Source organism: Salmo trutta, chromosome 31 (assembly GCF_901001165.1).
Source record: "Salmo trutta chromosome 31, fSalTru1.1, whole genome shotgun sequence".
Classification (NCBI taxonomy): domain Eukaryota; kingdom Metazoa; phylum Chordata; class Actinopteri; order Salmoniformes; family Salmonidae; genus Salmo; species Salmo trutta.
The window spans coordinates 40,036,989-40,059,732 of NC_042987.1; the positions used below are offsets into that span (position 1 = coordinate 40,036,989).

The 22,744-nt window shown below is 42.2% G+C and overlaps 1 protein-coding gene across 1 annotated transcript in view; it reads left to right on the plus strand.

Moving 5' to 3' along the window:
- LOC115170192 (collagen alpha-1(XI) chain) overlaps nt 1-22,744 on the plus strand; it is a gene marked incomplete in the record, with an annotated part of 195,147 nt that overhangs the window by 138,334 nt on the left and 34,069 nt on the right. Inside the window, 5 exon segments of the mRNA XM_029726559.1 lie at nt 6,031-6,138; nt 6,299-6,406; nt 10,979-11,032; nt 12,461-12,514; nt 17,405-17,512. Of these exon segments, the coding sequence (XP_029582419.1) occupies nt 6,031-6,138; nt 6,299-6,406; nt 10,979-11,032; nt 12,461-12,514; nt 17,405-17,512 (432 nt within the window).

Genomic DNA, 22,744 nt, shown 5'->3' on the forward strand with positions numbered 1-22,744 from the left:
TGTGTGTGTGTGTGTGGTTGTATATCTGTTGTTTTGTATCTGTGGTTGTGTGTCTGTGGTTGTGTGTCTGTGTGTGTGTGTGTGGTTGTGTGGTTGTGTATCTGTGTGTGTGTATCTGTGGTTGTGTGTCTGTGTGTGTGTGGTTGTGTATCTGTGGTTGTGTGTCTGTGTGTGTGTCTGTGTGTGTGTGTCTGTGTGTGGTTGTGTGTCTGTGTGTGTGTGTGGTTGTGTATCTGTGTGTGTGTGTCTGTGGTTGTGTGTCTGTGTGGTTGTGTGTCTGTGGTAGTCACTGCGTGCCTGCGTGTGTGCATTAAATCCATATTGATAAATTGCCTGAATTGCTGTGATAACAATGAATAGAACAACACATTTATAACATTAATGTGCACCCTACTTTTTTTTACAATCCCTTTCAAAATACTACTTCTAATTTGATGGTTGTTCACATTAACAATTACCCACACTCACAAAGTATTTCTTTATTTTATTCAAGCTTTATTTAAGATTCATGCTGAGACCACAGTCTCTTTCACAGATAAGCCTTGCATGAACACATCAATAAACAATTACACTATACACATCTATAGACACATCAATTACACAATACACATCTATAGACACATCTATTACACTATACACATCTATAGACACATCAATTACACTATACACATCTATAGACACATCTATTACACTATACACATCTATAGACACATCTATTACACTATACACATCTATAGAAACATCTATTACACTATACACATCTATAGACACATCTATTACACTATACACATCTATAGACACATCTATAGACACTGTACACATCTATAGACACATCTATTACACTATACACATCTATAGACACATCTATTACACTATACACATCTATAGAAACATCTATTACACTATACACATCTATAGAAACATCTATTACACTATACACATCTATAGACACATCAATTACACTATACACATCTATAGACACATCTATTACACTATACACATCTATAGACACATCTATTACAATATACACATCTATAGAAACATCTATTACACTATACACATCTATAGACACATCTATTACACTATACACATCTATAGACACATCTATAGACACTGTACACATCTATAGACACATCTATTACACTATACACATCTATAGACACATCTATTACACTATACACATCTATAGACACATCTATTACACTATACACATCTATAGACACATCTATAGACACTGTACACATCTATAGACACATCTATTACACTATACACATCTATAGACACATCTATTACACTATACACATCTATAGACACATCTATTACACTATACACATCTATAGAAACATCTATTACACTATACACATCTATAGAAACATCTATTACACTATACACATCTATAGACACATCAATTACACTATACACATCTATAGACACATCTATTACACTATACACATCTATAGACACATCTATTACACTATACACATCTATAGAAACATCTATTACACTATACACATCTATAGACACATCTATTACACTGTACACATCTATAGACACATCTATAGACACTGTACACATCTATAGACACATCTATTACACTATACACATCTATAGACACATCTATTACACTATACACATCTATAGACACATCAATTACACTATACACATCTATAGACACATCTATTACACTATACACATCTATAGACACATCAATTACACTATACACATCTATAGACACATCTATTACACAATACACATCTATAGACACATCTATTACACTATACACATCTATAGACACATCTATTACACTATACACATCTATAGACACATCTATTACACTATACACATCTATAGACACATCTATTACACTATACACATCTATAGACACATCTATTACACTATACACATCTATAGACACATCTATTACACTATACACATCTATAGACACATCTATTACACTATACACATCTATAGACACATCAATTACACTATACACATCTATAGACACATCTATAGACACTGTACACATCTATAGACACATCTATTACACTATACACATCTATAGACACATCAATTACACTATACACATCTATAGACACATCTATTACACTATACACATCTATAGACACATCTATTACACTATACACACATCAATTACACAATACACATCTATAGACACATCAATTCCACTATACACATCTATAGACACATCTATTCCACTATACACATCTATAGACACATCTATTACACTATACACATCTATAGAAACATCTATTACACTATACACATCTATAGACACATCTATTACACTATACACACATCAATTACACAATACACATCTATAGACACATCAATTCCACTATACACATCTATAGACACATCTATTACACTATACACATCTATAGAAACATCTATTACACTATACACATCTATAGAAACATCTATTACACTATACACATCTATAGACACATCTATAGACACTGTACACATCTATAGACACATCAATTACACAATTCATATCTATAGACACATCTATTACACTATACACATCTATAGACACATCTATTACACTATACACATCTATAGACACATCTATTACACTATACACATCTATAGACACATCTATTACACAATACACATCTATAGACACATCTATTACACTATACACATCTATAGACACATCTATAGACACTGTACACATCTATAGACACATCAATTACACAATTCACATCTATAGACACATCTATTACACAATACACATCTATAGACACATCTATTACACTATACACATCTATAGACACATCTATTACACTATACACACATCAATTACACAATACACATCTATAGACACATCAATTACACTATACACATCTATAGACACATAAATTACACAATTCATATCTATAGACACATCTATTACACAATACATATCTATATACACTATACACATCTATAGACACATCAATTACACAATTCATATCTATAGACACATCTATTACACAATACATATCTATATACACTATACATATCTATATACACATCAATTACACTATACATATCTACCGTACCAGTCAAAAGTTTGGACACACCTGTACTCATTCCAGGGTTTTCTTTATTTTTACTATTTTCTACATTGTAGAATATTAGTGAAGACATCTAAACTATGAAAAAACATAGTAACCAAAAAAGTGTTAAACCAATCAAAATATATTTTATATTTGAGATTCTTTGAAGTAGCCAGCCTTTTCCTTGATGACAGCTTTGCACACTCTTGACATTCTCTCAACCAGCTTCATGAGGAATGCTTTTCCAACAGTCTTGAAGGAGTTCCCACATATGCTGAGCACTTGTTGACTGCTTTTCCTTCACTCTGCTGTCCAACTCATCCCAAACCATCTCACTTGGGTTGAGGTCGGGTGATTGTGGAGGCCAGGGGAAATGGCCTCCACAATCCCGGAATGGTTACTTGCATAGTGGAGTATTTTGTTAAGACATGTAGCTAGCTAGCTAGCTAAACAAAGACCCATAATCCCAACTCATGACGTTACTACCCTGCATGAATCTGCAGCTAGCTAACCAACCAGGTTCAATGTTAGCTAGCTGACATTAAGCTATAACTAGCAATGCAAATGGCATAATAAGATCATACACGTAACGCTAGACTATCTTACCCAAATACATCATTAATGTATGGACAGGTCTCCCTGTCACAGATGCCACGGTTGCCCTTAGTTTGAAGATGTAATCTGGTGTTTTCTCCATCTCCTTAGCTATCATACTCTAATTCCACTGATTTCAAAACTCGGTCCTCCAGAAAGTGGAGAGGAACACTTATGTAGTTTTACTATGCAATACATTTTTTTTAAAGCCTCGTTAGACAAGATTACCTACACATACTGACCAGCTCAAATAGACAGAAGCATGCTACATGGCAGACCAATCCAAACTCATCTCTCGGCATGTCCAGCCCACTCATTATCTCAGCCAATCATGGCTAGCGGGAAGGTTGCTCACTTTTTCTGTGGCTAAACCAACTAGGCTCGTAATTTGAAAATGCTATTCCTATTTACAGATGGCATACAAGTTTGTTATTAAGGCACATGAAAGTTCACATGTTCGAGAAGGCATTGCTGCCCCCCCCCAAAAAAATACGCATTTTAATAAAGGAAAAAAAGTTGACATTCAAATGGCTCTCCTGGGAAGTAGTGACCCTCGACATATGCCTAGTTTCCTGAAAGTATTTCATAGTGTTGATGTCTTCACTATTATTCTACAATGTAGAAAATAGTAAAAATAAAGAAAAACCATTGAATGAGTAGGTGTGTCCAAACTTTTGACTGATACTGTATATGCATGTATTTTAAATTGAAATCACAAATTTATAGTCAAATTTGATGTTTCGAAGTTCATGTTTTGTATATTTTTCATGTTTTTGACAGATATTTTTAGCGATTTCATCCATTGCTACTTGTTATGAACATTTGTCTGTAATTAATTCAGTGTTGTGTTTCTGTGATACTCAGAGGCTGAGAAATTGCCGATTTTTAGCTAATCTGACATACAAGTATGGCTACCGATATGGGCGATATGGGGGATTTAGGGGATATGAGCGATATGGGGGATATGGGCGATATGGGGGATATGGGCGATATGGGGGATATGCGCGATATGGGGGATATGGGGATATGGGCGATATGGGCGATATGGGGATATGGGGGATATGCGCGATATGGGGGATATGGGCGATATGGGCGATATGGGGGATATGGGGATATGGGCGATATGGGCGATATGGGGATATGGGCGATATGGGGGATATGGGGGATATGCGCGATATGGGGGATATGGGAATATGGGCGATATGCGCGATATGGGCGATATGGGGGATATGGGCGATATGAGCGCCGGTGCCTTTAGACTGTTAGCTGTAACTTTGACCATTAACTCAGCATCTGAAATATGAGACTCTACTCTTTGTTTAGAGACATTGACTGCAAGCTAGATATGTATTTCAGTTTTTTTGTTATTGTTATTTTTGAGTCATAGTGGCTGCCTCACCTCCTATGAGCCAAATATGGGGGTTTCACATCTTTTCAGGGTATATACCTCTCTGCCAAATCAACCTCTCTGCAAAATCAACCTCTCTGCCAAATCAATCTCTGTGCCAAATTTGGTGCTTTTATCACAAAGTTGGCTATTGAGTTGACATTTTCAGCTCCACTAATATACAAAATATTAATTTTTTTCATTCCTCCATATTAACACAGAAACCCTGGCCAAATGTTTCAGTTTTTTTTGGTTACTAGTATCTTAACAACGACCCACCATTTCAGAAGGATAAAAAAAAAAAAGGGTTCGAAATTAGGATATTTTTTTACCCCTGTTGGCGCTTTTAGGGCTAGAAGAGAAATCTTCATTGGACTGGCCCGTGTGTGTCCCCATCAAATACAGAAGAAACGTTCTCTGGTAGAGGAATGTCAATAGGGTGAAGCTTCAAAGAATCCTGTAATAATGGAGTGTTTTCTCTTGACATTTTGAATGAAAACACTGACTCACACCTGAGGTGCTGAAAGAGTGTCTCCGTATGATGTCATTAGTTCCAGTCTATGTTTGGAATATAATCCTACTTTGAGTCTTGTCCTTCGTTCCAATATCCAAACTACTGCACATGGGAATGCGTGAAACTTACTCCTCAGATTGAAGTGTCGCCAAATTTTTAACTGACTGGTAAAGAAGCTTTGGGAGGGCGGTCACGTGTGCTAGCAGAGCAGAGGTCCTGGGTTCTAGCATCGGTGTGAGCCGAATCAGGAGGAAGCGCTTAACGCTAAGCAAGTTGATGTCCGTTGCACTAACATACCACTTATAATGCCCGATACATTACCTTCAGTCTAAATAGTATGCTTGTGTACTGGAATAAAACCCGAAATACACTCAAAGGTGCTAGAAGATCGGCTCCTGTTGATGATGATGATGATGGTGAAGAAGGTGAAGATCACCTCCTGTTGATCTTGTGATGTCTTTGTTGGCTGGCAGGGTTCTCCAGGAGAGAGAGGTGCTGCCGGTCCCGGAGGTGCCATCGGTCTTTCAGGACGTGCCGGACCTCAGGGAGGTCCTGGACCAGCAGGAGAGAAGGGAGGCCCGGTGAGTACACACACACCTGGACATATAGCTTCCATATCTGCCTTTTAATATCGCAAACTCTTTTAGTGTATCTGGTAGTGTTACTATCAGAGGATGAAGGATAAGATATGTTCTTGTCTATTATGGCCACATGTTGACTCGTTCTCCCCTGTCCCCACAGGGAGAGAAAGGCCCCATGGGACCAGCTGGTCGTGACGGTATCCAAGGTCCTGTTGGTCTTCCTGGCCCTGCAGGCCCCCAAGGCCCCCCTGGAGAGGATGGAGACAAGGTAATACTGTAGACAATCCTCTGTGGCCCCCTTGGAGAGGACAGGGACAATACAGTACATGGTCCTCTGTGGCTCCATTGGTAGAACATGGCACTTGCTGTACCTGGATAGTGGGTTCAATTCCCACTGGAAACATATATTCATGCATGACTTTTAAGTCATTTTGGATAAAAGCATCTGCTACATGGCATATTTATTACTGTACCATATAGTTCAGTAATGTAGTATAGTACTGTACAGTATAGTTCAGTAATGTAGTATAGTGCTGTACAGTATAGTGCAGTAATGTAGTACAGTATAGTTCAGTAATGTAGTACAGTACTCTACAGTATAGCTCAGTAATGTAGTATAGTACTATACAGTATAGTGCAGTAAAGTAGTACAGTACTGTACAGTATAGCTCAGTAATGTAGTATAGTACTATACAGTATAGTGCAGTAAAGTAGTATAGTACGGTACAGTATAGTTCAGTAATGTAGTATAGTACTGTACAGCACAGTATAGTATAGCTCAGTAATGTAGTATAGTGCTGTACAGTATAGTGCAGTAATATAGTACAGTATTATACAGTATAGCTCAGTAATGTAGTATAGTGCTGTACAGTATAGTGCAGTAATATAGTACAGTATTGTACAGTATAGTTCAGTAATGTAGTACAGTACTGTACAGCACAGTATAGTATAGTTCAGTAATGTAGTACAGTACTATACAGTATAGTGCAGTAATGTAGCACAGTGCTGTACAGTATAGTGCAGTAATGTAGTATAGTACTGTACAGTATAGTGCAGTAATGTAGTACAGTACTGTACAGTATAGTGCAGTAATGTAGTAATGCACAGTATAGTTCAGTAATGTGATATAGTACTATACAGTATAGTTCAGTAATGTAGTACAGTATAGTGCAGTAATGTAGTACTGCACAGTATAGTTCAGTAATATAGCACAGTACTGTGCAGTATAGTGCAGTAATGTAGTATAGTCAGAACCTAGGAAGAAACCTAGAGAGGAACCAGGCTATGAGGGGTGACCAGTCCTCTTCTGGCTGTGCCGGGTGGAGATTATAACAGAACATGGCCAAGATGTTCAAATGTTCATAGATGACCAGCAGGGTCAAATAATAATAATCACAGTGGTTGTCGAGGGTGCAACAGGTCAGCACCTCAGGAATAAATGTCAGTTGGCTTTTCATAGCCAATCATTCAGAGTATCTCTACCGCTCCTGCTGTCTCTAGAGAGTTGAAAACAGCAGGTCTGGGACACGTAGCACGTCCAGTAAACAGGTCAGGGTTCCACAGCTGCAGGCAGAACAGTTGAAACTGGAGCAGCAGCACGGCTAGGTGGACTGGGGACAGCAAGGAGTCATCAGGCCAGGTAGTCCTGAGGCATGGTCCTAGGGCTCAGGTCCTCCTTCAGAGAGAAAGAAAGAGAGAAAGAGAGAAAGAATTAGAGAGAGCATACTTAAATTCACACAGGACACCGGATAAGATAGGAAAAGTACTCCAGATATAACAGACTGACACTAGCCCCCCGACACATAAACTACTGCAGCATAAATACTGGAGGCTGAGACAGGAGGGGTCGGGAGACACTGTGGCCCCATCCGATGATACCCCCGGACAGGGCCAAACAGGCAGGATATAACCCCACCCACTTTGCCAAAGCACAGCCCCCACACCCCTAGAGAGATAACTTCAACCACCAACTTACCATCCTGAGACAATGCAGATTATAGCCTACAAAGATCTCCGCCACGGCACAAACCAAGGGGGGGCGCCAACCCAGACAGGAAGACCACGTCAGTGACTCACTCAAGTGACGCACCCCTCCTAGGGACAGCATTGAAGAGCACCAGTAAGCCAGTGACTCAGCCCCTGTAATAGTTAAGTAATGTAGTATAGTACTGTACAGTATAGTGCAGTAATGTAGTACAGTATAGCTCAGTAATGTAGCATAGTATAGTAGTATAGTTCAATAATGTTGTATATTACATTAGTACAGTGCAGTAATGTAGAACAGTACTGTACAATACAGTTTAGTAATGCAGTATAGTGCAGCAATGTAGTATAGTGCTGTACAGTACAGTACAGTGTAGTAATGTATTGTAGTATAGTTCAGCAATGTAGTACAATACTGAACAGTATAGTTCAGGAGTATAGTATAGTAGTATAGTTCAGTAATGTAGTATAATACTGTACAGTATAGTTCAGTAGTATAGTATAGTAGTATAGTTCAGTAATGTAGTATACTACTGTGCGGTATAGTTCAGCAGCACGGTATGGTATAGTAGTATAGTTAAGTAATATAGTACAGTACTGTACAATACAATGAAGTAATGTAGTATAGTATAGTTCAGTAATGTAGTATAGTACTGTACAGTATAGTGCAGTGGTGCGGTTTAGTATAGTAGTATAGTACTGTACAATATAGTGCAGTAATGTACTGTATTATAGTATAGTAGTATAATACTGTATTTTGCAGTAGTCTAGTATTGTAAAGTAGTATAGTACTGTACTGTATAGTGCAGTAGTGTAGTTTCGTATAGTACTGGTACAATATGGTGCAGTAGCGTAGTTTCGTATAGTAATATAGTACTATACAGTATAGTGTAGTAGTGTAGTTCAGTATAGTACTGTTCAGTATAGTGCAGTAATGTAGAGTAATATAGTACTGTACAGTATAGTGCAGTAGTGCAGTTTAGTATAGTACTGTACCGTATAGTGTAGTAGTGTAGTATAGTACTGTACAATATAGTGCAGTAATGTACTGTATTATAGTATAGTAGTATAATACTGTATTTTGCAGTAGTCTAGTATTGTATAGTAGTATAGTACTGTACAGTATAGTGCAGTAGTGCAGTTTAGTATAGTACTGTACCGTATAGTGTAGTAGTGTAGTATAGTGCAGTAGTGTAGTTTAGTATAGTACTGTACCGTATAGTGTAGTAGTGTAGTATAGTACTGTACAATATAGTGCAGTAATGTACTGTATTATAGTATAGTAGTATAATACTGTATTTTGCAGTAGTCTAGTATTGTATAGTAGTATAGTACTGTACAGTATAGTGCAGTAGTGCAGTTTAGTATAGTACTGTACCGTATAGTGTAGTAGTGTAGTATAGTGCAGTAGTTTAGTTTAGTATAGTACTGTACCGTAGTAGTGTAGTAGTATAGTATAGTATAGTGGTGTAGTACTGTACTGTATAGTGCAGTAGTGTAGTTTAACTGTGCAGTATAGTGCAGTAGTGTAGTTTAACTGTACAGTATAGTGCAGTAGTGCAGTTTAGTATAGTACTGTACCGTAGTAGTGTAGTAGTGTAGTATAGTGCAGTAGTGTAGTTTAGTATAGTACTGTACCGTAGTAGTGTAGTTTAACTGTGCAGTATAGTGCAGTAGTGTAGTTTAACTGTACAGTATAGTGCAGTAGTGTAGTTTAACTGTGCAGTATAGTGCAGTAGTGTAGTTTAACTGTACAGTATAGTGCAGTAGTGCAGTTTAGTATAGTACTGTACCGTAGTAGTGTAGTAGTATAGTATAGTATAGTGGTGTAGTACTGTACTGTATAGTGCAGTAGTGTAGTTTAGTATAGTACTGTACCGTAGTAGTGTAGTAGTGTAGTATAGTGCAGTAGTGCAGTTTAGTATAGTACTGTACCGTAGTAGTGTAGTAGTGTAGTATAGTGCAGTAGTGTAGTTTAGTATAGTACTGTACCGTAGTAGTGTAGTAGTGTAGTATAGTGCAGTAGTGTAGTTTAGTATAGTACTGTACCGTAGTAGTGTAGTAGTATAGTATAGTATAGTGGTGTAGTACTGTACAGTATAGTGCAGTAGTGCAGTTTAGTATAGTACTGTACCGTAGTAGTGTAGTAGTGTAGTATAGTGCAGTAGTGTAGTTTAGTATAGTACTGTACCGTAGTAGTGTAGTAGTGTAGTATAGTGCAGTAGTGTAGTTTAGTATAGTACTGTACCGTAGTAGTGTAGTAGTGCAGTATAGTGCAGTAGTGTAGTTTAGTATAGTACTGTACCGTAGTAGTGTAGTAGTGCAGTATGTGGGTTAGGAGTTTTACATTGCAGATATTATTTGTATCGATGACTTTCTATGACATGTTAAGTTATGGTGATGGATTGGTGTGAAAATGTTTTAGCAGAGGCAGTTGTATGCACGTGTGCGTGCACACACACACACACACACACACACACACACACACACACACACACACACACGCACACACACACACATTTCAGATCCCGGTCACGTCCTCCTTAGTGTTAGCGTGACAGTGGGAGTACCAAAAGAGGGATAGACCGAGCCAAGTAATCAATTAATTGCAAACACCAACCCAGGGTCTTTGTTGTCCAATCAAATTAAAATTTCCACAAATAATATTTACCACCTAGTCACAGTAAAGGTGACAGTTGGAAAATATTGGACTTGACTAAACAGCGAGGCAGAAATGATTTTATGAGGGGCTAAAATAAAATAGGACTTCCAAGCGTCTTTGAGTCCTAGCGCTATACAGTATATAGACAATGTGTAGGTATCATTATCATAACTGTTGTTGTGTGTTTTGTCCCAGGGAGAGGTTGGTGAACCTGGCCAGAAGGGAAGCAAAGCAGACAAAGGTGAACAGGTGAGTTCTCATCAAATGTTCCTTGTGTAGGAAAGGAAATGTCTAGAGAAACTTCACCAGAAATCAGAGAAAAGACAGTACTGGTGCACAGACCAGAGGATGAGAAATCATCCAAGGAAGTGAGACCCCGACCCAAAAATAAATAAAAAATTAGGGGGAGGGGGGGATTCAGTCAGGGTCTCAACTTACTGTTGAGAGTAAGAATAGTACAATACACAAGTTGCAATTCCCGAAATGTGTTTTTCCATCAGCAGTTTTTGTCATGTTTGTCACAGGCAGATAGAACACTTGGAGGATGAGTCAGGCGCAGGAGACTGAGGTCCGTTTGAACAAATGTAATTTAATACTGCCAAGGGGCAAAATCCACATATAAGGCAGGGTGCACAAAAGTCAAATGACGAGAGGGAAGCTCCACTCTAAAAGACAGACGGGGCGCAGCCCGGCAACCCTAATGCCTAAACGATACGTAGCAAAATGCAACTACGTTAAATAATTACAACCCTTACCACACGTAACATAGGACAATCCCGCACGAATCCTAACTAAACACAGACAAACTAAATACCCCCCCACTAATGACAAACACGAAACAGGTGCAAACAAAAACAGACATAACTAACAGACACTGAAACATAGATCGGTGGCAGCTAGTAGGCCGGCGACGACAACCACCCGAGGAGAGGCGCCACCTTCTGTGGACGTTGTGACAATGTTATTTCAGTCACTGACAGTCACTCAATTAGTCCATGTCGGCAAAAAAAATATTTGATTGGTAAATTTGTCTAGCCAGCTATCTAAACTCGTAGTAATCATGGCCGAATTCCCACCGGGCACACAGACCATGTTCCCAGGGGCCCCCATTGATTTTTGTTAGTCACTCTCACTCAGATATCATATTAACATGGTATAAGTCATGGCAAAATGTGTATAATTGCAGGAAATTAGCTCTAAACCGGGGAAACAAAAAATTGCTCTGCCACAGGGCAAAAGGAGTAGAATTGCAGGAAACGTGTTACACAAAAGCAAGATGTTCTCTCCGTCCCATGCCAAAGTGTGTAGAATTACAAAAAACTTGCTTTAAAAAGACCAAACACTGCTAAATTTTCTCTAAACTCCATGGCAACATTTTTTTGAATTGCAGAAAATTGACTTTAAAACTTTTCCTCTCCACTGTCAGTCCAGTGGGGGGGGGCTACTAAAATGTTTTGCTGCGAGATGGGGGCCCCCCAACCAAATCTCGCTAGGGCCAGCCCTGCAGTCACTTCAAATGACCTTAAGGTTGTCCATTGTTGGTGACAGCTCATTTAAAATCATAAAAGTAACCACAGATAAATGTTGTGCTTTAGCGTGTGAAGACACTGTCACTAACTGTGTCTCTGTCCCTGTTGTTAACCCTGTTGTCCTCTCTGTCTCGGTGGTGGTGACTAGGGTCCTCCTGGTCCATCTGGTCTTCAAGGTGTCATCGGAGCTCCTGGTCCTGCCGTGAGTATTAATTCACCTTTAACCTCTCACCAAACTCATTAACCCTGAACTGTCACCCCTCAGCTCAGCTCAGCCCTCAACTCACCACTCTCAAGTTACTCCACTGCAACCACACAGTACAACCACACAGTACAACCACACAGTACAACCACACAGTACAACCACACTATACAACCAGACAGTACAACCAGACAGTACAACCAGACAGTACAACCACACAGTACAACCACACAGTACAACCACACAGTACAACCACACTATACAACCACACAGTACAGCCACACAGTACAGCCACACAGTACAACCACACTATACAACCACACAGTACAACCACACAGTACAACCACACTATACAACCACACAGTACAGCCACACAGTACAACAACCACACAGTACAACCACACAGTACAACCACACAGTACAACCACACAGTACAACCACACAGTACAACCACACAGTACAACAACCGCACAGTACAACCACACAGTACAACCACACTATACAACCACACAGTACAACCACACAGTACAACCACACAGTACAACCACACAGTACAACCACACAGTACAACTACACAGTACAACCACACAGTACAACCAGACAGTACAACCACACAGTACAACCAGACAGTACAACTACACAGTACAACCACACAGTACAACCAGACAGTACAACCACACAGTACAACCACACAGTACAACCACACAGTACAACAACCGCACAGTACAACCACACAGTACAACCACACTATACAACCACACAGTACAACCACACAGTACAACCACACAGTACAACCACACAGTACAACCACACAGTACAACCAGACAGTACAACCACACAGTACAACCACACAGTACAACCGCACAGTACAACCACACAGTACAACCACACTATACAACCACACTATACAACCACACAGTACAACCACACTATACAACCACACAGTACACATGCCCAGTTCAACAACCACACAGTACAACCACACAGTACAACCACACAGTACAACCGCACAGTACAACCACACTATACAACCACACAGTACAACCACACAGTACAGCCACACAGTACAACCACACAGTACAACCACACTATACAACCACACAGTACACATGCCCAGTTCAACCACACAGTACAACCACACAGTACACATGCCCAGTTCAACCACACAGTACAACCACACAGTACAACCACACAGTACAACCACACAGTAATGCACTGTGCAGTATAATTCAGCCCTCTCCTCAGCACCTGTATTCAGACAGACACCACTCCATAACACAACACCCCCTCTCTTGTTATTTCAATATAGTCACACCCATATAGTCACACCAATATAGTCACACCAATAAAGTCACACCCATATAGTCACACCAATATAGTCACACCAATAAAGTCACACCAATATAGTCACATCAATATAGTCACACCAATATAGTCACACCCATATAGTCACACCCATAAAGTCACACCAATAAAGTCACACCAATAAAGTCACACCAATATAGTCACATCAATATAGTCACACCAATATAGTCACACCAATATAGCCACACCCATATGGCCACACCAACATCAATATAGTCCTACCAACACCAATATAGTCACACTAATATAGTCACACCCATATAGTCACACCCATATAGTCACACCAATAAAGTCACACCAATATAGTCACACCAATAAAGTCACACCCATATAGTCACACCAATAAAGTCACACCAATATAGTCACACCAATAAAGTCACACCCATATAGTCACACCCATAAAGTCACACCAATATAGTCACACCAATATAGTCACACCCATATAGTCACACCCATAAAGTCACACCAATAAAGTCACACCAATATAGTCACACCCATATAGTCACACCAATATAGTCACAACAACATCAATATAGCCACACCAACACCGATATAGTCACACCAATGTAGTCACACCAACACCAATGTAGTCACACCAATATAGTCACACCAACACCAATATAGTCACACCAATAAAGTCACACCAATATAGTCACAACAACACCAATATAGTCACACCAATATAGTCACACCAACACCAATATAGTCACACCAATATAGCCACACCAACACCAATATAGTCACACCAACACCAATATAGTCACACCAATATAGTCACACCAACACCAATATAGTCACACCAATATAGCCACACCAATATAGTCACACCAACACCAATATAGTCACACCAATATAGCCACACCAACACCAATATAGTCACACCAATATAGCCACACCAACACCAATATAGTCACACCAACACCAATATAGTCACACCAATATAGTCACACCAACACCAATATAGTCACACCAATATAGTCACACCAACACCAATATAGTCACACCAATATAGCCACACCAACACCAATATAGTCACACCAACACCAATAGTCACACCAATATAGTCACACCAACACCAATATAGTCACACCAATATAGCCACACCAACACCAATATAGTCACACCAATATAGCCATACCAACACCAATATAGTCACACCAATATAGCCACACCAACACCACTATAGCCACACCAACACCAATATAGTCACACCAATATAGCCATACCAACACCAATATAGTCACACCAATATAGCCACACCAACACCACTATAGCCACACCAACACCAATATAGTCACACCAATATAGTCATACCAACACCAATATAGTCACACCAATATAGTCACACCAACTCTCTTAATAACACTGTATTAGACCTTAGCATCACCCCCCTCCACCACTCTGCTCCCTGTCCAGTAGTCAGAGGGCATTTTATTTCACAGCTCAGTGCTGCAGGTGATCAGGACAGTAATATTATCTGTCATATTATTAGATCATGTCTAGGCCTTCATCCCAATTGGCACCCTGTTCCATATATCCTATCGGCTCTACATAGGGAATAGGTTTCTATTTACCAACATCAGCTAGGTCTCTGTCTGGTGGGGCAATGACCTGCCTACTGAGACACACTGCCAGCCTAAATATGACCAAAATCTGATTATATCAAATGGACTGATTAAAGCTGACTGGCTGCAGCTGTGAATTCTGTAGGAGTGGTTTATCTTCTTTAGTACCCAAATGCCCAAGACCAAAACTACCTTGGTCTAGTATGAGAGTAGAATAACAAAGACTACAACAAGACTAGGGAAAGACTACAACAAGACTAGGGAAAGACTACAACAAGACTACAACAAGACTAGGGAAAGACTACAACAAGACTAGGGAAAGACTACAACAAGACTACAACAAGACTAGGGAAAGACTACAACAAGACTAGGGAAAGACTATAACAAGACTATAGAATGACTACAACAAGACTATAGAATGACTACAACAAGACTACAGCGAGACTACAGCAAGACTATAGAAAGACTACAACAAGACTACAGAGGCTACAACAAGACTACAACAAAACTACAGCGAGACTACAACAAGACTATTTAAAGACTACAACAAGACTATAAAAAGACTACAACAAGTCTACAGTGAGACTACAACAAGACTACAGCGAGACTACAGTGAGAATACAACAAGCCTACCAGCTCTATGTTCCAGAACACTGATGTTTCATACATGTCTCTGGTTAGGATGTTAAAGCACAGAAAGATCAGCCCCCAGAACATCTGGTTAGGATGTTAAAGCACAGAAAGATCAGCCCCATAACATCTGGTTAGGATGTTAAAGCACAGAAAGATCAGCCCCCAGAACATCTGGTTAGGATGTTAAAGCGCAGAAAGATCAGCCCCCAGAACATCTGGTTAGGATGTTAAAGCGCAGAAAGATCAGCCCCCAGAACATCTGGTTAGGATGTTAAAGCGCAGAAAGATCAGCCCCCAGAACATCTGGTTAGGATGTTAAAGCGCAGAAAGATCAGCCCCCAGAACATCTGGTTAGGATGTTAAAGCACAGAATGATCAGCCCCCAGAACATCTGGTTAGGATGTTAAAGCACAGAAAGATCAGCCCCCAGAACATCTGGTTAGGATGTTAAAGCACAGAATGATCAGCCCCCAGAACATCTGGTTAGGATGTTAAAGCACAGAAATATAGATAAATATAGACCTATAGATACAGATTTGTACCTGACTTTCAAAGCTGTGTCTACTGAGAAGACAGTTGTAATAGTTAGCTAAAGTCTTACTGTTCCCTTGAAACAGCAACCGTCTCTCAAACCTCTACATGACATCTCAATCCTGCAGTAGCCTTTACACTGGTCTCACAAGACAAACTCCACAGTCCTCCATGTACTGGGCTGTTATTCTGGCCAAGCAAAACTATCCTATCTCAAATTATACCCTATTTCCCTTCCCTTTTATAGTGCATTACTACCTATAGGCTTCTGGTCAAAAGTAGTGCACTACATAGCTAATAGGGTGCCGTTCAACTTCAACTCAGATCTCCACAGGTCAGGTCAGATCCAAAACACAGAATACTGCCTATTCCCACCCCCTAAAGGCAACCCAACACAACACAACCCCTCAGCCTCCACCTACTCACTATCTCAGCTCTCTCTCTCTCTCTCTCTCTCTCTCTCTCTCTGTCTCTCTGTCTCTCTGTCTCTCTCTCTCTCTCTCTCGCTCTCTCGCTCTCTCTCTCGCTCTCTCTCTCTCTCTCTCTCTCTCTCTCTCTCTCTCTCTCTCTCTCTCTCTCTCTCTCTCTCGCTCTCTCTCTCGCTCTCTCTCTCTCTCTCTCTCTCTCTCTCTCTCTCTCTCTCTCTCTCTCTATCTATCTATCTATCTACCCTGTAGCCATGTGGTGCTCCCACAAATGAAGTCAGCACATTTCAGCTCCTCACTTCCTCTCAGGCCTCCAGCTAGAATACTGTACTGATTCCACTAACTGTTGACCTCTGCTCTCTGCCCTCCAGGGTAGTGATGGTGAGTCAGGACCCAGGGGTCAGCAGGGTATGTTTGGCCAGAAGGGAGACGAAGGATCCAGAGGATTCCCTGGGCTACCTGGGCCCATCGGACTGCAGGTACGACCACACACACACACACACACACACACACACACACACACACACACACACACACACACACACACACACACACACACACACACACTGCACACACACACACACACACACACACACACACACACTGCACACTGCACACACACTGCACACACACACTGCACACACACTGCACACTCTGCACACACACTGCACACACACACTGCACACACACACACACTGCACACACACACACACTGCACACACACACACACACTGCACACACACACACTGCACACACTGCACACACACACACTGCACACACACACACAAACAGACATACGCACATACACGCATACACACACACAAACAGCGTCGGGCATCAGGCATCGCCATCGTTGGCTTCAGTTCATCTCTCCTCTATAATTCTCACATTATGTAGTTTACAGCAAAACAGAAAACGTTGATGCATTGTATTAGTGGAATGTACTACACTGTCAAAATTAGTATTTGGATCCACCTAAAAAAAAAAACATCTCTTTAATTGGTTGCAAGTAAATATGTTCGTTTTTTTCTCAATTGAAAAAAAAGTACATTTGTTGAAATATATGATTCAATACCAATGGTTCTATTTCATCGTTAACAAACCTATTTTTCAAGTTGCAACCTATTTCTTTCAACATTCAATACCTAATATCCCGAGTGGCCTCAGCGGTCTAAAGGCTCTGCATCTCAGTGCTAGAGGCGTCACTACAGACCCTGGTTTGAATCCAGGCTGCATCACATCCAGTCGTGATTGGGAGTCCCATAGAGCGACGCACAATTGGCCCAGCGTCGGGTTTGGCCCGGGGGGGTAGGCCGTCATTGTAAATAACAATTTGTTCTTAACTGACTTGCCTAGTTAATTTATTTTTTATTTTTTATAAAGAACATAATCCTGATGTTTGATGTATATACAGTACAACCCAATTTGTCATGTTGTTGCAAGTTGATTTTTCACTTTGGAATTACTGTACCAATTCAAATTTCTTCAATTGGCTTACAAACAATTTAATACCTTCCTTCTAAATCAAGAAATTAAGTTGGTTCAATAACATGAAATAATAACTCCAAACGCATTCTTTATATATGACTAATAACACAACTATTGATACATTGTATCCATTGTATCACATGCTCTTTATGCAGGTATGATTTCAGATTTAGTACTGGCCGTGTATGAGTTTAACTTTAAATAACGAATACATCACAACACGTTACCTGGAATGACATTCACTCTCACGGGTGGCCAAAAATAACAAACTGAAAGTCACGCCTCTAACTCTTGTGATTGGCTGACACTGCTACATTGCACCCCCCCCCCCCCCCCCCCCCCCACTGCTATGTGAATGTGCATGAGGTGTTTAAAGCAATTTAGAACAATTTGTTCAATACAAAAAAAAATCACATTGATCTGTCAAATGCATTATTTAATTTCAGACAAATTTTGAACAGAATAGGTTAAATGTAAAGCTCAACCAGTCCACTCCTAACGTAGACAGTGCAGACACACGCACAGCTATTGTCACGTCCTGGCCAGTATAAGGGTTAATTAGTATTGTAGTTTGGTCAGGACGTGACAGAGGGTATTTGTTTTATGTGGTTCAGGGTGGTGTGTTTGTTTAAAGGGTAATTGATGTAGTATTTCCGGGGTTGTGGTTTATAGTCTATGTTTATGTATTTCTATGTGTAGTCTGGTGAGAGTGTTTCTTTGTTGTGTTGATTGGGGTTGGGACTCTCAGTTGAAGGCAGGTGTTGTCTATCTGCCTTTGATTGAGAGTCCCATATATTGGGGTGTGTTTGTGTTTGGTTCGTGGGTGATTGTTCTGTGTTTAGCCTTGTGCCTTACCAGACTGTTTTTTTGTCGATCGTATTTCGGTTTGTTATTTTGATGTTCATTTTGATACTTAATAAAAGTCAAGATGAGCCTGCACATACCTGCTGCGTTTTGGTCCTCCTTCACCGACGACAACCGTGACAGAATCACCCACCACTCAAGGACCAAGCAGCAGAGGAAGGAGCAGACGGCGTTCGAGTTGGACTGGCGGGAGAAGTGGACTTGGGAGGAAGTTCTGGACGGGGCCGGACCTTGGCACCACGCTGGGGAGTATCGCCGCCCGCAGTGGGAAATTGAGGCAGCCAAGGCAGAGAGGCGGTGGTACGAGGCCAGAGACGCGCTGAGGGAGAAGCACGAGAGGCACCCCCAATAATTTTTTTTGGGGGGGCACACGGGTAGTTTGGCTAGGCGAAGGAAGAGCCGGAAGCCAGCTACCCGTGGTTATATGGAGGTGCGTATGGGGTGGAGAGCGCTATGTTTCGCTGAGAAGCGCACTATCTCACCCATACGCACGCACAGTCCGGTGCGAGTTATTCCAGCCCCTCGCAGGTGCCGTGCTAGAGCGGGCATCCAGCCTGGTAGGAGGATGCCTGCGCAGCGCATCTGGTCGCCGGTACGCCTCCGAGGACCAGGCTACCCAGCTCCCGCTCTACGCACGGCTACCATCAGGCCCCTGCACAGCCCAGTCTGCCCTGTACGAGCACTCCGCTCGTACAGGGCTACTAGTTCCATCCAGCCAAGGCGGGTTGTGCAGGAGGTAAGATCTAGACCGGCTGTGCGCCTCCATAGCCCTGGGTTTCCAGCTCCTGTCTCTCATGCGGACCCGGAAGTGCGTCAACCCAGTCCGACTCGTCCTGTTCCCGCTCCCCGCACTAGCCTGCAAGTGCGTAAACCCAGCCTCGCCAGTCAACAGTCGTCAGAGCTTCCCGCCAGTCAACAGTCGTCGGAGCTGCCCGCCAGTCAACAGTCGTCGGAGCTGCCCGCCAGTCAACAGTTGTCGGAGCTGCCCGCCAGTCAACAGTCGTCGTAGCTGCCCGCCAGTCAACAGTCGTCGGAGCTGCCCGCCAGTCAACAGTCGTCGGAGCTGCCCGCCAGTCAACAGTCGTCGGAGCTGCCCGCCAGTCAACAGTCGTCGGAGCTGCCCGCCAGTCAACAGTCGTCGGAGTGGCCAGACTGCGCTGAACTGCCGGAGTGGCGAGACTGCGCTGAACTGCCGGAGTGGCCAGACTGCGCTGAACTGCCAGAGTGGCCAGACTGCGCTGAACTGCCGGAGTGGCCAGACTGCCCTGAACTGCCGGAGTGGCCAGACTGCCCTGAACTGCCGGAGTGGCCAGACTGCCCTGAACTGCCGGAGTGGCCAGACTGCGCTGAACTGCCGGAGTGGCCAGACTGCCCTGAACTGCCGGAGTGGCCAGACTGCCCTGAACTGCCGGAGTGGCCAGACTGCCCTGAACTGCCGGAGTGGCCAGACTGCCCTGAACTGCCGGAGTGGCCAGACTGCCCTGACTGTCCCGAGCTGCCAGACTGCCCAGACTGTCCCGAGCTGCCAGACTGCCCAGACTGTCCCGAGCTGCCAGACTGCCCAGACTGTCCCGAGCTGCCAGACTGCCCAGACTGTCCCGAGCTGCCAGACTGCCCAGACTGTCCCGAGTTGCCAGACTGCCCAGACTGTCCCGAGTTGCCAGACTGCCCAGACTGTCCCGAGTTGCCAGACTGCCCAGACTGCCCAGAGTTGCCAGACTGCCCCGAGTTGCCAGACTGCCCCGAGCTGCCAGACTGGCCAGACTGCCCCGAACTGCCAGAGTGGCCCGACTGCCGGGAAAGGCCAGAACCGGAGCCACCTCCTGATATAGGTGGGTTGGGGAGGGGGGGTGTAGCACAGTGCCGTCGTTGACGGCAGCCACCCTCCCTTCCCTCCCTTTAGTAGAGGGGAATTTTTGTTTTGTTGTTTGGGGTTGTTGTTTTTGTTTTGTTTTTTGTTTTAAAGGTGCTTCCGGGGTTAGCACCTTTAAGGGGGGGTACTGTCACGTCCTGGCCAGTATAAGGGTTAATTAGTATTGTAGTTTGGTCAGGACGTGACAGAGGGTATTTGTTTTATGTGGTTCAGGGTGGTGTGTTTGTTTAAAGGGTGTTTGATGTAGTATTTCCGGGGTTGTGGTTTATAGTCTATGTTTATGTATTTCTATGTGTAGTCTGGTGAGAGTGTTTCTTTGTTGTGTTGATTGGGGTTGGGACTCTCAGTTGAAGGCAGGTGTTGTCTATCTGCCTTTGATTGAGAGTCCCATATATTGGGGTGTGTTTGTGTTTGATTCGTGGGTGATTGTTCTGTGTTTAGTCTTGTGCCTTACCAGACTGTTTTTTTTGTCGATCGTATTTCGGTTTGTTATTTTGATGTTCATTTTGATACTTAATAAAAGTCAAGATGAGCCTGCACATACCTGCTGCGTTTTGGTCCTCCTTCACCGACGACAACCGTGACAGCTATTGCTACTAATGCATACAGTACTAAACATCCATCTCCATACAGTCCAGTTTCTAGCTGGCATTCTGCCTGTGGACTAATGTTACTGGGAGAGTCTCCATTGGTTTCCAGTCATTCTGCCTGTGGACTAATGTTACTGGGAGAGTCTCCATTGGTTTCCAGTCATTCTGCCAGTGGACTAATTTTACTGGGAGAGTCTCCATTGGTTTCCAGCCATTCTGCCTGTGGACTAATGTTACTGGGAGAGTCTCCATTGGTTTTCAGCCATATCCCATTATAATCAACACAGTAATGTGTTGGCCCCAGGGCCTTCCCAGACCTACATGACAACACAAGGACCTAACAAAGGCTCTGACAGCACACACAAACAGACACACACACACACACACACACCTGATACATCTTTTTGGCATTTGAGGAAGACTGAAATGCCTCAGTTCAGACCGAATGAATCCATAAATGTTGACTTTATGCGTTGGCATTTTCCTACTCTTTCTGCAGCGCTGCATTGCTCAGTCAATGGAAATACTGTCTGAAGGGTCATCAAAATGTGATATTTACTCTGCTCGTCTAGGGTATGTCTCTGTCCCTCCTAAGCTCCAGCATACGCTTGGTTTTAGATGTCCACTACCACTGCAAACACATTCCAGCCTTTTGGAATAACAGCTTTCAGCTATCAAACCACAGCCATTAATACCCACCCGTCTGAAATCATTAATTCAACACACACACACACACGCGCGCACACGCGCGTGTGCACATGCACGCGGACGCGCACACACACACACACACTCAATACTTACAGTGGCTGACTAATGTTTTATATCAAAGGATAGCTTATCATTGAAATAGTTGAGACAGCCTGCGTTGATCTGCTCTTATTAAAAGTCAATGTCAG